Source organism: Gymnoscopelus braueri, assembly GCF_963280865.1.
Source record: "Gymnoscopelus braueri genome assembly, chromosome: 12".
Taxonomy (NCBI): domain Eukaryota; kingdom Metazoa; phylum Chordata; class Actinopteri; order Myctophiformes; family Myctophidae; genus Gymnoscopelus; species Gymnoscopelus braueri.
Genome location: NC_137614.1, coordinates 10903833 through 10920263, shown reverse-complemented (window position 1 = coordinate 10920263; position 16431 = coordinate 10903833). Strand labels below are relative to the sequence as shown.

Below are 16431 nucleotides of genomic sequence, written 5' to 3'. Positions count from 1 at the left end.
CTCAGGTCCTGCCAATACAAACGGCATTAGTGTGTGAAGACTGGATAAACTATGCTTAGCTAAACAAGCAGATACACTAAATCTAAAGGAAACGCTATCTGGAGGGGGAGATCTCATAAAACTTGCCTTCTTTGAACGGTTTCTAACATCTAAAAGAAAGAAGGAAAAAAACAGCGTCTTATTGTTACAGCGGATGACCCCTCGGCAATATCTGCAATCAAAATACTTTTGGAAGAATGGGCTCCTCAAAAGGCTATTGTAAACGTTGACTTGCCCTGACCTGCCTCCTCTCTCTCTCTCTCTCTGTCTCTCTCTCTCTTAATGTCTCTTCCTCTCGTATAGGGATCTGACAGAGAATCGTCTCAGCTCCATTCCAGTCGGAGGTTTGGGAAGTCTCACCCACCTCAAGCTCAGGGGTAACATGGAACTTTATGAGCCGCTTAGCCCTGAGCACTTCCCCCGTATGAGGTAAACACACACTAAACACACACAATTCTGTTCTTTCTCTTATTGATTGATTGAATATTTTATTAGGCAAAATATGTAAAACAGCACAGTTACATTTAAAATACTTTGTCTAACAGGTCCGTTCATAAAATTCCTTGCGGACTTGTTTCCAATGAGGGCCTTGGTATTCAATTCATAGGCATATATAGTGGCACCACAGTTCAAATATCATTAAAAAATAAACAGCAAAAAAAATAACACTATGTACAACAACAAAAAATATGGGGGGGGAGGGTCTGCTGTCTAACGGGAAAATGGTACTACCTCCTCCTTTGGCCTCCTGAAAGGTGATTTTTTAAGGCTCTTTTAAATGAGCCCAGCGAACTGCATTTTTTGAGGGAAGACTCATGTCATATATGACTCATGTCATATAAGTCCGTCACAAACAGCTAGATTAATATTAATATTAAGATTAATTATTAAGATTAATTAAGATTAATATTCTTCTATTTCTGCAAAATGGCAACTAGTCGTTGGCAGCAGGGAAGAAATGTCAGTCAAAGACGAGACGCCACAGCAGTACTACGAACTATAATAACATACAGGTACATCCGCACAAAGCACAGGTGTGTTGCCTGACAGGTCTACTTTCAGTGCAGCCCATTGGCTGCTTCGGGCCTGTATACTAACTGCTGGCAGGCACAAAACATCGAAGCGCTCCGCTCCACCCAGCAGGTGAACACTCCACCCTTTCCATCTGTTGGAATTATTGTTCCTTCCTCCTTCAATTTTCAACAAAACGTCCTCAAAACAACAAAGACAGCCAAGGTGTAAACCAGACTAGCTGAACTGTATACCTGCAAGCCATCCCTGAACTCCGGCACCAACAAAGCTTTGGTTAGATGCAAGCTCGTTCTCGTCACGGTGATTAGCATCCCCTAGGGCCCAGGTATAGGGTGAAGTAAGAGTCAGTCAAGTCAAAAACCGGTGCTTGGGTTTCAAATCGGAGATGGCAGGCTATCCCGCAGCGATGTCAACGTGACCTAAACAACATAACAGTCTGAAATGGAACTCTTGATAAATCACCAATTCTCACCTTCAACCTGGCACACATCCGTACGTGTATATACACAAACATACACGCCACAAAATGCCACTTTTGGAGCTCAGAAATACTGACCAAGTTTTAGCTCCTGTCACGACATGAGATGTTTCAGGATGGATTTCAGGTGCAACAGAAATAGATACCGCAGCCCTCTGGCATTTCCGATGTTCCTGTAATCGGGTGATACGGATGTGTTGCTGAATTTCATCCCAAACCCAGGTTCATAGAGCTCAAAGTTCCCTAAAAGTCCTGAAGGGTGGCAATCATTTCTGTTGTGCTGTTCTGGGAGCCAGTCTCGTTGCCAGGAGTGTTAATAACTAATTACAAGTAGTAGTCTTGGAGGGTTGCGATATACCGGGAATATTCAAGGTGGAAACTTGCCATGGGAATTAACGGGAATTTATGAGAAATAACAGGAAATAATGGGAATAAGATGTCAATATTTGGGTTATTCGTGCAGGCTTATTTTCCATGAACAGAATGTTCTTTGAGGACAAACATCTGTTTATTTGCCAAACCATTAATTTATCAAACAATATCATGTGAAATGTGAAATGAGTTAGCTAGCAAGCAGGTTGAGCAATGGGGAAAGGTACTTTGAAAATTCTAATGGTCAGCAGTTCAATAAAGAATGAATGGAAACAGATTATTAAAAGTATTTACTTATTGCTCAATCAAGCTACATCCTACATAATAACAGCTAGCTAGGAAAAACTAAAGGACGTTAACATGCTATCTGCTTGTTTACTGAAATATCATAATATAAAATATATTCACTCCAGTAGTATTCATACTAATTACTTACTTACTACATACTTGATTTATTAAGTATTGTACTTAAATTACAGAGCAGCCTACAGTTATGCTGTTCAGGAGATGTACTTTTGTTGATTCTGTATGGTAGAGTATGTTAATACAATATAACTTATGAAATTGTGGTGGTTGCATTTTCTCTCCCTGCTCTTCTATTGAGACATTTAGATCGTGTCAAAGGTCATGTCTCACAGGACCTGACACAAAATATGACCTAAGGGTCAAGATTCAATTTAACCCCTGGGCAAGCAGGCATGACTCTATTAGCTCAATGGTAGAAGAGGAAAGTTACATGGAGCAGCTTTAAGTTTGCTTTGAACTTTTCCTTCTTAATGCAATCTCTGAGAAGGCTTCTTACGAGGAAAAGATAGTTGCCACAATTAAAAGCATTACAGAAATGGAGAAGCACTGGCTGGGAGTATTTATATTTATATTGAAATGGTTACATCATGTAACAAAGTTTCTATTACTGAGTAGTTTCAAAGACAAGTTGTCCTACTTGTACTTGAGTAGTATTTAAGTCAAGTAACAGTACTTCTACTTGAGTAATATTTAAGTCAAGTAATAGTACTTCTCAGTGGCGTAAATTGACTTTTTTCTGCCATGGGTTTTTGTATCAAAAGGGCCCCTGATATGGATGTATCATAATGCAAAAATGTCACTGGTTTAAACAACATTTACAGTATATAACCGACTAAGATAGCCTACTAGTCTAAAATTAAGCAAACACTCAGAAAACAGCCACAACTGTGCACATTTTGATACATACAAGGCCATTAAGACATTTAAAGGCTATAATGAAAATGTATTTTAATTCTTTCACTGCCACACTTATTTCAGACTGTGTCGTCCCAGTGCCAGGAAAAAGGTGCATTTTTCCTCCGTTTGTTGTGAATGTAGCAGCATTTTTTTGGATAGCGTTATCTCCTAGTTCCTTTGAGATAACCCAAAAAAAAATAAAATAATATAATAATAATAATTTTTTCAATTTAAAAAAAAAAAATATTTCCGTCTTTCCGTCATTGGCCATGATAGCCATAGAGCCATCGGACGGGAATTCCCGTTTTTGGCAGTTAAAGAGTTAAATGCAGCCGAGAAACTTTGGTCAACTTCATTATGTACTTGCATAATACATGGTCTTTTGGTCTATTTTGGATCTGATGGATAGGGTTCGGTGCAGTCCAATTGGAAACACTTGGACCCTACTGTACCTGGTCGTAGTGTTGCCTGGTCCAGTCAGTGGTCCTGTCATTATCAGAATGACTGCTGCTACAGCAAAATCCTTTGATCTCCGACTGGAAATGACAAAAATAAATATAATAGCAGATGCATTTACTGTATATGTAATATGGGCGGCTATTTTTATCTATTAAAAACATAAATTAATTAACTTAAATGAATTAATGAATCGCCTCCTGGGGGGGCCCCTTTCGGTGGAAGTCCCATGTATTAACATAAGTCAGCAACCCTAGGCAAATTACGCCACTGGTACTTCTACTTGAGTAGTACCATATTCTAGTATTTTTTTTCTCCACCCCTTCTCATTGCAGTACATGTCTTTACTGCATTGGTTCTCAAGGTGGGGCCCGGGGGTGTTTCAGGGGGTCCCGACTCGCCGGCAAAAGTAGTCAACATAGCATCACAATCCATTTATATGTTGGCTATTCAAAAATAGCCGATCTACAAGCTCACTTCGTGCCGTGCTGCGAGCTCGTACATCTGCTATTTTTGAAATGTTTTGAAAAATATGGAAAACGTTTTAATAATTTCGGGGGCTCCCTGGCACAAAACCTTTTCAGGTGGGGGTCCGTGGCCAAAAACATCAATTTGGGGGGTTCTTGACTTGAAGAAAGTCCTTGACTTGAAGTCAGTCCTTGACTTGACTGCAAGAATGAACGGTTTAAGAACACTTTTGTCCCAACAGCAATTAGGCTCTTTAACTCCATGACCAGCCGCTAGGCCTATGAACTGGACTAATAGTAATAGTTTTAGGTATTTATGGGTCTATGTGCAATAACAAATGATTATTATTATTTCCAGTGACACCTTTTAATGCTTTTTATGCTTATTCATAATATATTTTTTATATATTTGCCTAACCTTAATGTATGGCCGTATGAGCTATGGGATATCTGAATTTCCCTTCGGAGATTAATAAAGTATCTATCTATCTATCTAAAAAAAGTTTGAGAACCACTGCTTTACTGTGCCCTTGCTCTGTGCCCGTCCCAGGGTGGTGGAGATGCCCTATGCGTACCAATGCTGCGTGTATGGCTCCTGTGACAGCTACAAGTCGGTCAACCAGTGGGAGGCTGAGCATGGAAACGCAGACGAAGACTTACACAAGAGGACTGTAGCCATGTACCCGATCCACGCAGACACACACTGTAAGAAAATACATCAAATGTACACAGTATATGCTAGGAGCTGTTCTGACACCGATACCAGTATCGGAAAAGCAGCCGATACTGCCTAAAATGCTGGTATCAGTATCGGTATCGGTAGTCTACTGTATGCCATACCGATACCATGTAATTTAACCCATTAACTCATCGACTGCCACAGTGAAAACATCGTCTATAGCTGCCCTTGCCAGCGATTCAGAGCGTTTTTTACTAAACTTTGAAAAATCTTAGAACTTTTTTCTTCACAAAGATCCACCCGCCGATTGCTTTAAAAGACGTAGCCGATTCTCGTAGAATCTGATATTCTCAAACCTTTTGAATTTCAAGGACACCCATAACTCTGAGAGTTACAGACCTGTAAGACCTTTAAATTACACACTGGTATCGCATCGGTGTACTCGGTATCGACTGATACGCAAGTTATGGGAATCGGTATCGGGAAAGGAAAAAATGCTATGGGTACATCTCTAGTATATTATGCACATATCATTGTTACATAGGTGTACATATACAGAACATATACGTGCTATACAAATGGTTAACCCATTAAAACCGAGAACGCATCTGTGTAACCACTTGAACCATTATTTTATACATTGGCTATTAAAAAATAGCAGATATACAAGCTCGCTATTTTTGAAAAATCTTTAACATTTGTGCAAATCTCTGAATATATGTATTTTTTAAAGCGAAAATCTTTTACTCAAATCTTTGCTTCTGGGGGTCCCAGGAACAACATATTTTGAGATGGGGGTCCGCAGCCAAATACATATAATTTTGGGGGCCCTTGACATGAAAACATTTGACATTTGAGAACACTGATATTATTGCAAAAAAAAGACTGCTTTCCCGGTCTTAATGGGTTAAGGGGGGGCCTGATGTCTGCACTCGCTGCCAATGTCTCTCTAGGTCTATCAGACTTTATTGTTGACATGAGGCTCCTTGGAACAAGTCGGAGCCTCAGTGAAACCACAACTACCTGGCACACACACACACACACACACACACACACACACACACACACACACACACACACACACACTCGAATGTTTACCCCGCCACAAATTCCTACTGTAGGGCATAAAGTATAAACATTGTTAAACCAAAATTAAGCAGAAATTACTACTATTAAATCCACACAATTAGACTTTAAGAGAAACAAAGGCTTGTGTTCACAAAGGGAAAGATAACAATAACAAAGGATGAACAGACCATGACATAACACTGATTAGAATTTATACACCTTAAATTGTTATCAAAACAGTCCTGATGAGAGTTATGAGTGCACCCAATTATGCTCCTCAAATATATTTTTTCATCACCGCAAAGGAATGTTTTGATCGCCGCTATACCCCTCTCCAACCTCCTCCTCCACCCCCCTTCTGCCACACACAGTCACATGAACACACACACACACACACACACGGAGGTCAGGGTTCGATTCCCCGGCTGGGTCATACCAAAGACGCCTCCCCAGCTTGGCACTCAGCATTAAGGGTTGGATTGGGGGGCAAGTCCCTGCGACTAGGCCTGTCACAATTATAACATAATCGCCTGATCGCAATTATTTGAGATGATAGCAATTATTTTTGCATAATCGTCAATCGTTTCAATGTTCCATGTTCCAACATTTTCCAAAAATAGCATAAATAGCAGATCTACAAGCTTATAAGCTTGTAGATCAGCTATTTCCGCTATTTAAAATTAAGGTAAAGTATAAAATTATTATATATGTCAGTAATTTATTTGTATAAAAAAAACAAAGTTTGAGAACTACTGATTTAGAAGGCATTTGTATTGTATCGTCCTCAGGTCTTAATGGGTTAAAGGGATAGTTCACCCCCAAAATGACTTTTTTTCAATCGATTAGTCACCCAATGGAGACTTGAATTCATGACTAATCAATAGAAAAGAAGAAATGTTTTACTTTTCTTGTCTTTTACCATAACACGTTGTGTTGCAGATGACCCTGATCTGGAGGAGTTCCAGCTAGAGATAGAGGAATCCAAACTGCAGACCAGCGTTCAGTGTACACCTATCCCAGGTAACTCTCTAAACCAGGGGTCTTCAACAGAGGGTCCGGGACCCCTAGGGGGTCCTCAGAGTTACTACAGGGGGGGGCGCCAAATCTTTGTGTGATATGATCTTTTTTTTTTACATTAACCACTTGAACCCTAGCATCCATATTCTGAGGAGAACTTTAGCCAAAAAATTGCAGATCTACAAGCTCATAACGCCAAGAGGTATAGGTGTAGAGGGAAAAAAGAGCAGACCAAGTAAAAAAAAAAAAGTTTAATCTGAAACACAATTGTATACAATATAGAGGGGGTCCCTGCTTCATCTCTCTCTCAGCTAGGGGGTCCTTGGCCCTGAAAAAAACGCTGAAGACCCCCACTCTAAACCAAACATAGAATAAGTTTATGTTATCTGCAGGTGTTTCATGTCCATTTCACTCTGAAGGCTATGCAAAGTGACAACATGCCTTGAAGGCAACTCTAATAAGGCCTTTTTTTTAAGGTGCAGTGAGTGATTCTTTTAGTTTGTTGTTAAAATAAGTGTTAAGTTGCTCTATAATCTCATAGTAATCATTTATATAGAGAGTTTGTTCAGTATACCAGTTTTATCCAGTCAGGAGAGAGACCTCATACAGGATATAGGATAAACGAGTGAAATTGGAAGTGATGACACAAAGAAATGTTGCATTGTTGTTTTGTCCAGTCGTTTTGAGTGTTGTTTCATGGACCACAATGGAAACGAGCCTTTTTGTGTCATCCATTTGGCGTGTTTTTAAATCGTTGTACTGCCAGTACCTTAACAAATTGTCAATAAAGTATTCAATCGATCAATCAAAGAAATGAGCAGACAAATTTGGAATTGGATCACCATAAGATTGAAGCTGATAAATGGGTACTCTCTCTCTTGATCGGATGAAACTGGCAACCCGACTTGAATTATTTTCTAGTGCTGGAGAGATGGGGATGCCTTGCCTTTAACAGAGTATAGAGCTTAACTTTGTCAAAGAGAACTTTTTTAACCCTTTAAGACCAGGAACGCATCTCTGCATTTTCAGATTTCTTTGGCTATTAAAAAAATAGCAGATATACAAGCTCAAGCTCACGCTATGAGCTTGTAGATCTGCTATATATTTTTTTAATCGTTAACATTTGTGGAAAGGTTTGAATATATATATTTTTTAAAGCAAACATTTGTAAAATATTTTGTTCCAGGGACCCCCCCAGAAGCAAAGATTTGAGTTTCAAATGTTCGCTTCAAAAATATATATATTCAAAGATTTGCGCACATTTTCACAATTTTTCATAGCTAAAGAAATCTTAAAATGACACAGAGGCGTTCCCGGTCTTAATGGGTTAAGACATATCACGTACACTACCTTTAATATATTGCTGACGGTTTGCATCATTCTCTGTGTTGTTTTGCAGGTCCGTTCCGTCCCTGTGAGTCTCTGCTGGGCAGCTGGCTGGTGCGCGTGGGCCTGTGGTCCATCTCTCTGGTGGCCCTGCTGGGGAACTCCCTCCTGCTTCTCTCACTCTTTGGCTCGGCCGGCTACCTCTCCCCGCTGCGCTTCACCGTAGCCTGCATGGGCGCCTCCAATCTGCTGACGGGCGTGTGCACGTGCACCCTGGCCCTCGTGGACGTGCTCACGCTGGGGGAATTCGGCCGCCACGGCGCCCGCTGGGAGGGGGGTCCCGGCTGCCAGGCCACCGGCTGGGTGTGGGTGTTCGCGGCCGAGGCGAGCGTGCTGCTGCTGACGCTGGCGGCCGTGCAGTGCGGCGTGAGCGTGACGTGCGCCCGGGCCTACGGCAAGTCGCCGTCCCTCGGGAGTGTGCGCACGTGCGCCCTCTTCTGCCTCACCCTGTCGCTCACCCTGGCCTCCCTCCCGCTGATGGGAGTCGGGGAGTACGGGTCCTCTCCGTTCTGCCTGCCCTCCCCCCTGCCTCCCACCTCCTCTCAGCCCCCCTCCTCCCTCGGCTTCCCCTTGGCTCTCATCATGATGAACACCCTGTGCCTGCTGATAGTCACCGGCTCCTACATCCGCCTGTACTGGGAGCTGCTGAGAGGAGAGTGTGAGGGCCTGTGGGACTGTGCCATGATCAAACACGTAGCCTGGCTCATATTCACCAACGGCCTCCTCTACGTGCCCGTAGCCTTCCTCTCCCTCTGCTCCCTGCTGGGCCTCCTCTCCCTGGGGGAGGAGGTGCTCAAGTCCGTCCTCTTGCTCCTGCAGCCGCTGCCGTCCTGCCTCAACCCGCTCCTCTTCCTCCTGTTCACGCGAGACCACTCCCAGTTGTTCTTCTTCTGGCCCCGCCCCAAAGCGCACCGCCAGCCCCTGCGCCGAGACCGCACGCTCGACTCGCTGGTCTCCGTGGAGACGGAGAAGAGCTCCTGCTCCGAGACGACGCAGGTGTCCCTCGCCGACGTGGACGCCCTGTACGGCATCGGCGGCGGAGGCTCCTCCCTCCTCCAGCCCCAGCTGGACGCCATCAGATTCTCCCACTGCTCCGCCACTTCCTCTTCCTCCTCCTCGGTTCCTCTCATCACCTGTCAGACACCCTCTCCCGGCGGCAGGGGAAGAGACAGGCTAACGGAGCGGGGGAGCCTGAGAGATGAAGAGTGTCTGAAAAGCTTTGAACAGGATCTAAGCAGCAACACTTGCCCGCTCTATCACCCCACCTCTCTCACCTCTCATCCCTGAGCCTCCATCTGGGCTGAAAGGATAGATGGGACAATATGGACTTTCCTGGACCGTCATACAGTACATAACATACACACACACACAGCAGCAGAGACCGAGCCTGGGTTATTGGTCCCCCACCTGTATCAGAATGGGTCTACACAGAGACTGTAGTTAAACTATAGAGAAGTCTATGAGAAACACCACCAAGTGCCCCTGGACATGTAGACTGCAAACCAAAATGCCCTTCGCAAAAAAGACTTAAAATGAAACTTCACGACAGCACAGCGTCACACAGATCAAAGCACGGGACGATTTCAGACGTTCTTCAGAGGATTGAAGATACAGGTCGAAACAGAAAGCACGAATAACAGCCGCAAAGGATAATAGGACATTTAAGCATGAGACAAATCAGTGGTCTAGCAAGGGGAATTTAAGTAGAACAAGTAGAATATTGAAAGTGTAAATGTTTATGTTGATGTTAAAAGAGATATGCAGCTTAGAAAGGTTATAGATTATTTGGTTACATGTTTTTTAAGTGGAGTTATTATATTGTTTGTTGTTTTTTTAAATACCAGGTCTATCTTATTGCTATGGTTCAGTTATATAAAAAGGATGCATCTGCAGAGGTCATTTTTTACCAGAGTAAGCTAACATTTCTCCTTCACAGAAGTCTTATAATTGCCTGTGGTATAACAACGGGAAACAGATCGCACATACGGTTTACATGGTTTTGACACAAATTATATGCAACTCTCCCCCCAAGCCTGAGGCAAACAGTCACAGACTCAATGGGATGTAGCTAGGGTCTTTCTACAGACTGTTAAGAGTAGGCTAGCAATATGTACATACAATGTAACTACCTCTGAACTAGCATGCTATTGATTCACTATAGCCCTGTGTTTGTCTCCCTTTTTATATGATATACAGCAAATATATAATTTTATATAAGAAGAAATAAATCCCTCTTAGTTTGTTTAAAAAAACAAATCTGACTTGCTATTATGGATGTACATACTTTATTATACAACTGTCAAAACTTAAGATTGAATAAAATAAATAGCTTCATATGGTATGCATCAACTACTGTCATTGTAAACAACAATGTAAAATGTTAAACTCTTTAATAATTTGGACACACATTACAACGTACAACAGGTATAGCGTTACACATTAATATGTACACATTTGTGCATACAGAAGAAAACAAGTAGGCATGAGTCCTAAGTGGACAAAATCACAACCAGATGGATTATATAAAGTACGGTGGCAGGGTTGAGGAGAAGAAGCCGTGTCTTGACAAGGTCATGACAGGTAAGAGTTGCAGACCCTACACACAGGCTCTCTTTGATTCCTGTGGCCTCTCCGCTGTGTGCTGCGCTCCACTCTGGGACTCTCTCTTGCGGGATGATGATGATGATGCGTTTTGGTCTGGAGTGTTTTCCTTGTCACTCTTCATAACTCCCTGAGAACAGGCAGACATACACATACGCACTATGTTTAGACAATGTCACGCCCGACTCCTGTTTCTCCACATGTGTCCAAAAATGTTAAAAGTCACGTGGAATGTGGAAAGATTGAGGCTGGTAAAGTAACCCCAACACCAAGCTTGCTGCACAAAACAATTAAAGACAATCAGGTCGTATTTACATGAAAATTAGAGTCACGGCACCACCTTGTGGGTAGTCAGTGTAACTACATCATAATAACGTCAGTTACTCTACCTGTATTAGACCTTAATGCGAGTTTAATGATCACTGATCAGTCACTTGCCATCATGTCATCATGCCAATTTAATTACTTACCATGTTCTTCTGAACAGCATGTTTCTCTGTCCACTTTCTGGCCTTCTCCAAGTATATCTGTTTGTTGTATTTGAACTCTGATGACTGCAATTAAAAGAAATGTGACGACGTTAACTTTGCAGCATGACTTGTGTCTATTTGGTAGGATTGCACAATACATATAAAATATCAAATTCAAAATAGTGGCAGCTGTATTTTTTAAATATAGATTAAAATATATAGTATGAGTAGGGCTGTCACTGATGATTACTTTGTTAGTTGGTGATTTTGTGGCTATTTTAAAAAGTAGTTATTTTAACACTTAATAAGAAAAACTAGACATGTAGACGTAGGGGGTGGAATTAAAAGGTAGGCTTAAGCACCAAATTGCTGTATAACTTGATCATGTGAAGATAGTCATTGTTTAATAGAAGACACAACCAAATAATTCACACTTACTTAAAAATAATATATATAATAGTTAACTTGTTTCACTCCCACAATACTCACCTCACCATTTCCAGAGTCTGTTGCCTTCATGAACAGATGTTTCCTCTTTAAAGGTTGCATCGTGGACATTGTACTGTTGTAAAGGTCAGGGTCAAATATGCAGTGGCTGCAGGCAACTACGACGCCTTTTGGTATGAGCTTGAAATACTCCCAAGATGTTTGATAATTATTGGCATTTTTTTTGCTCATGACCAGGTAGATCATCGACCTCTACCTGCACTGCGACTGCTTGGAGATACGGAAAAAATATATATATACACGTGTATATACTATAGATGCGCCAAAGTTGCTCCAGGACAGGCCAAAGTATCAGGATCATTATTTTTGTTTGGACAGAGTTTTTATTTTTAGAGCGTTTTTATGGCATTACCTATACTGTGCATTTATGTCAAGCTGTGCATCATGGAAAAACTGGTGAAAGGTACACGATATTTAGAAGAAGAAAACATTTTGCGATGCCCTATCACAGTGCGATGTGTGTGAATGTCGAGTGTGCGTTAGACTCACTATATCAGCCATGAGCGGATCATCCGGGTTGGGTTCGTTCATAAGCTGCTGTATGGAGGTAAGCACTGTGGAGATGTTGAGGGATGGTTTCCAGGCACCCTAAAACCAGAGAGAACAAGCTCACTTTCAGTTGCCGAGGGAGAAACATGAGGTCTAGCATATTAACTGGTGGTTCTTGTTAATCAACACATGGGAGGCAGAAATAAGAAACATGATGGATTGTACAGCAGGGGTCTTCAACAGGGGGTCCGGGACCCCATGGGGGGCCGCCAAATCTTTGTGTGATATGGATTTTTTGTTTTTTACCACTTCAACCCTAGAATCCCTATTTTTTCCGAGGGGAACATTAGCTGAAAATAGCAGCATCTATGAAAAGGTTTAATCTGCAACACAATATGTAGTGGGGGTCCCTGCTTCATCTCTCTCTCAGCTAAGGCCTGAAAAACAGTCAAGACCCCTGTTGTACAGTATATACTACGCGATTAGTTTCCACCTTAGGTGGGAGTTTGAGTGCGTCGTGACAGATGCGTCCTGCGTTGTCAATGTTAGGGTGGTAGATAGGGGTCAAGAATCTCATCTTGGGGGGTTCAAAGGGATACCTAGGGAAAGAAAGGGAGGAGTAGGTCAGCTTAACAACAAAATATTTAACACATGAATTTATAATTTGACAACTAGGGGCAGAGCACTCTGACTTAGTGCAACATAATCGGCAAAAATTACCTCTCTGGCACCTTGATCTCCAAAGAGAAGACTCCACCCTCGTACGGGGTGTCTGTGCAACCAACCAGCTCTGCAAACCAAGGGATGGAACACTTTACTAGGAAGATCTGACAGACCAGAGTAACTTGCACCAAAGCAGTGTTGATTTTGAAAGCAAATTTTGATTCAGTTTTAGTCATAGTCTTTTGAATCAAATTCCATTTAGTCTTAGTCATATTTTAGTCATCTGAAATGTTTTACTGTTAGTATAGTTTTAGTTGACTAAATATCACAAGATTATAGTCAACTAAATCTACAGTTGATTTAGTTGACTAAAATGTATTTTGGCGGTGCCTTGATGGCGTCGTAATGGTGATTTTACTCTTGGTTGCATGCTGAAAATGGCCGATCTACAAGCTCACAACGTGTCGCGCTGCGACGCGTTGTGAGCTTGTAGATCTGCTATTTTCAGAGCGCAACACCGAGCGCAACCAAACATAAAATTACTACTGGATCTCTTCTCCACTAGTCCCCCCCCAACATTTTAGTCTTATTCACGAATTGTGAATATATTTAGTCTTCGTTTAGGTCATCATAGCTTACCGGTAGTTTTTATTTCGTTTTTATGTAGTTTTCGTCAGTGAAAAAAGGTAGTCGACGAACATTTTTCATCATAGTTTTAGCCGACGAAATCAACACTGCACCAAAGTAGAGTGTCACCATTGATTTTAAGACCAAGCGCTGCCCATGACAGTTTCATCTATGTGCATTTAATTGAGTATTGTACTGAAGTACATATTTCAATTTGTACTTGCATTTTTGGGGGGGAAATTTGGACTTTTACTTAGACAAATATTCTATGAAGGCTGTCATTACTCATTACTTTTTTACCAATGCTTTGAAATCAGCAGGTGAAAAAAAATTCCCTCCTAAATTGCGTTTGGCCACATAATTCTCTGAGATCTGTCTCACCTCAGTATAGTAGAATTAATTCCCAACAAATTATTTACATTGACTGCAGAAGTGCACTTCTTTTGACCATTTAAAACTGATTGGATGATGTTACCTCAAAAAAGAAATGTTGAAATAATAAAATACTGTAGTTAAAAGATACTGTAGTTCTTTGTTTGAGGGCTTTGGTTGGTTGTGAATTAATACTGTCTTTATTCAGTTCGTCTGGCTGACCAATGTTGTTGAGGAAGTTACAAGTTATAAAGCTGAATTGGATTTTAAGGTAGGTTGATCGTTTGGTCTCTGCTGTATATGTTAAGTGTCTCTGGAAAATATGTTGTGATACAGTATGCGCAATAACAACATTTTATTTAATTGAACATTTATTGGTTTATTTTGCAAACTGCAATTCCAGTTCCTCTGCGACTAATGCTTACACATATATGCACATGCACGCGCACACACACACACATATTTTTTTTAAAAAAAGCTAAATTAACTTTTGAACACTTTCACCTGTAGTGGAGTAATATTTGACCAGGAGCGAGTATCTATAGTACTTTGACTCAATTAATGGAGTTGTGTACTACTGTACTTCATTGTTATTTTAACCTGAGACGACAAACTTACGAGCCCGGAGGTCGTCCATCTGTCCCTCGGTCTGCCAGCAGGTTATCCCCGGTGGTGGCTCTGTGCTCAGCATCTGAAGCTCACGTTTCAAACGGGAGGTCCTCTGCATCCTGAAGATATAGGTGAACATGAGCAATATGTAAAAGTCACACACGGGAGAGGAGAGGTAGTCTGGATGGATGTGTAACACTGCCTGGTGGAAACCGGAACGCTCGCCCCAAAACACACTCGCCCCCATTTTTTTTCGCGGATCGCTCGCCCCCAGCGGTTCTTGTATTCTTGTATTTGTTTTACTGAGGTTAAGGTTAGGAATAAGGTTAGGTTTAGGCATAGTTTTACTGAGGTTAAGATTAGGAATAAGGTAAGGTTTAGGCATAGTTTTACTGAGGTTAAGATTAGGAATAAAGTTAGGTTTAGGCATAGTTTTACTGAGTGGCATTCCTCAACGTGTTACGTTGAGGAATGCCTGGTGGTGACCGCTCTGATGTCACCGGATTTGTCCCGGAGCGAGCGTGTTTTGGGGCGAGCGTTGAATTCTGCCTGGTAACCGGAACAGTTAGTCACTGAACACTGGCACCATATTTCTTTATATATATATAGATTTTAGATCTACATTTATTTGACAAATGAGGGGCAAATACATATTAATTATAATATTTTTTAAATTACATTTAAGGCCCAATATTTCTACAAATGCTACAAATTGCTACACAACCTGTGATAGCCATTAGCCAGTCATTTTGAGGATAAACAAGTTGAAGTGTAAATTTAGGTCTGATAATGATGTCAAATCATGTATAGTATACTTTAATTTTTGTATTATTTCTGAGCATTTTCCAAAGCATTTTTTATTTTATCTTCTATCTTTTTTTTACATTTAGGAAAAAACTGCCAATTTAAAATTGAGGGGCACTGCCCACATGGTCTAGGAGCCCACAGTGGGCACCACATACTGCCTTTACTTGTCTCCTTTTGCATCAGAGAGAACATAATTATCAAACTTCCTCTGAGTTTTTTTTGTGTGAAGTTAATACATCTGTCAGTGAACATATACGACTTATAAGTAACTAAGTACATTTACTCAAGTACTGTACTTAAGTACCATTTTGATGTATTTTTACTTTACTGGAGTATTTCCAATTTTCAATACTTTTACTTCTACCCCGCCTAGATCAGAGGCAAATATTGTACTTTTTACTCCACTACAATTATTTGAAAACGTTAGTTACTAGTTACTTTGTAGATTTTGATTATTATTACAACCACTTCAACTATGGCTATTTGAAAATATGTTTTTTTTCATTATGATACCTTGCGAAACAGGAGGACATTCTGCATAATGAGTACTTTTACTTTTGGTACTTTAAGTACTTTTACTCAAGCACATTTAGAATTCCGGACTTTTACTAGTAACACAGTATTTCTACATTGCAGTATTGATACTTTTACTTAAGTAAAAAATGTGAGTACTTGTTTCACCACTGGTCACAGCAGTGATTATTACAGTTATTGCTACAGCTAACGTTAGCTAATGTTTACAGCTGTGTAAACACAGTAGACTTCAGCTTCTTTGACCCATGTCCTCCAGACCAATATGTGAACTAATTACCTTGATAATTAATATGTCACTTCAATAAATGTTGATATAACTTCACAGCAGCTTCTTTATCTCGAGCGACGATAGTTGAGGACCAAAACATGGACAGTTTTGAGTTTCCCTCTGCATACGTCATTAAGAGCAGCGTTGCCAGATTTTGTGAGAGAAGTAAGAAACCGGGTCTAGGAAAACAAGCCCAAAAGAAGCAACTTGAGCACTATCAGCACTTTAACCTACTGTATATACATTGAACATAGCCGATCTACAAGCTCACGACACGTTGTGAGCTT

The 16431-nt window shown here is 41.0% G+C and overlaps 2 protein-coding genes across 2 annotated transcripts in view; one reads left to right on the top strand and one right to left on the bottom strand.

The window, feature by feature from the left end:
* Window positions 1-10453, top strand: part of lgr6 (leucine-rich repeat containing G protein-coupled receptor 6) — a 68616-nt gene extending 58163 nt beyond the window's left edge. The window contains exons 15-18 of the mRNA XM_080444388.1: window positions 343-468; window positions 4598-4752; window positions 6734-6814; window positions 8211-10453. Of these exons, the coding sequence (XP_080300514.1) occupies window positions 343-468; window positions 4598-4752; window positions 6734-6814; window positions 8211-9484 (1636 nt within the window). The 3' untranslated portion in view covers window positions 9485-10453. The remainder of the gene's footprint in view (window positions 1-342; window positions 469-4597; window positions 4753-6733; window positions 6815-8210) is intronic.
* ube2t (ubiquitin-conjugating enzyme E2T (putative)) lies at window positions 9501-16288 on the bottom strand. Its single transcript, XM_080444389.1, has 7 exons — window positions 16154-16288; window positions 14545-14654; window positions 12985-13054; window positions 12758-12863; window positions 12265-12363; window positions 11269-11352; window positions 9501-10928 (listed from the first exon to the last, which is right to left on the bottom strand). The coding sequence occupies exons 2-7, from the start codon at window positions 14651-14653 to the stop codon at window positions 10794-10796; spliced, it is 603 nt and encodes a 200-aa protein (XP_080300515.1). The 5' UTR covers window position 14654; window positions 16154-16288; the 3' UTR covers window positions 9501-10793.
* Window positions 16289-16431: the final 143 nt, after the last annotated feature.

Excerpts from the sequence above, each read along its gene's own strand:
- ube2t (XM_080444389.1), bottom strand. The coding sequence starts at position 14,653 with ATGCAGAGGACCTCCCGTTTGAAACGTGAGCTTCAGATGCTGAGCACA. Across the intron at positions 13,055-14,544 it reads GATGGACGACCTCCGGGCTC|AGCTGGTTGGTTGCACAGAC; the intron begins GTAAGTTTGTCG and ends CTTGGTTTGCAG. Across the intron at positions 12,864-12,984 it reads GAGATCAAGGTGCCAGAGAG|GTATCCCTTTGAACCCCCCA; the intron begins GTAATTTTTGCC and ends TTCTTTCCCTAG.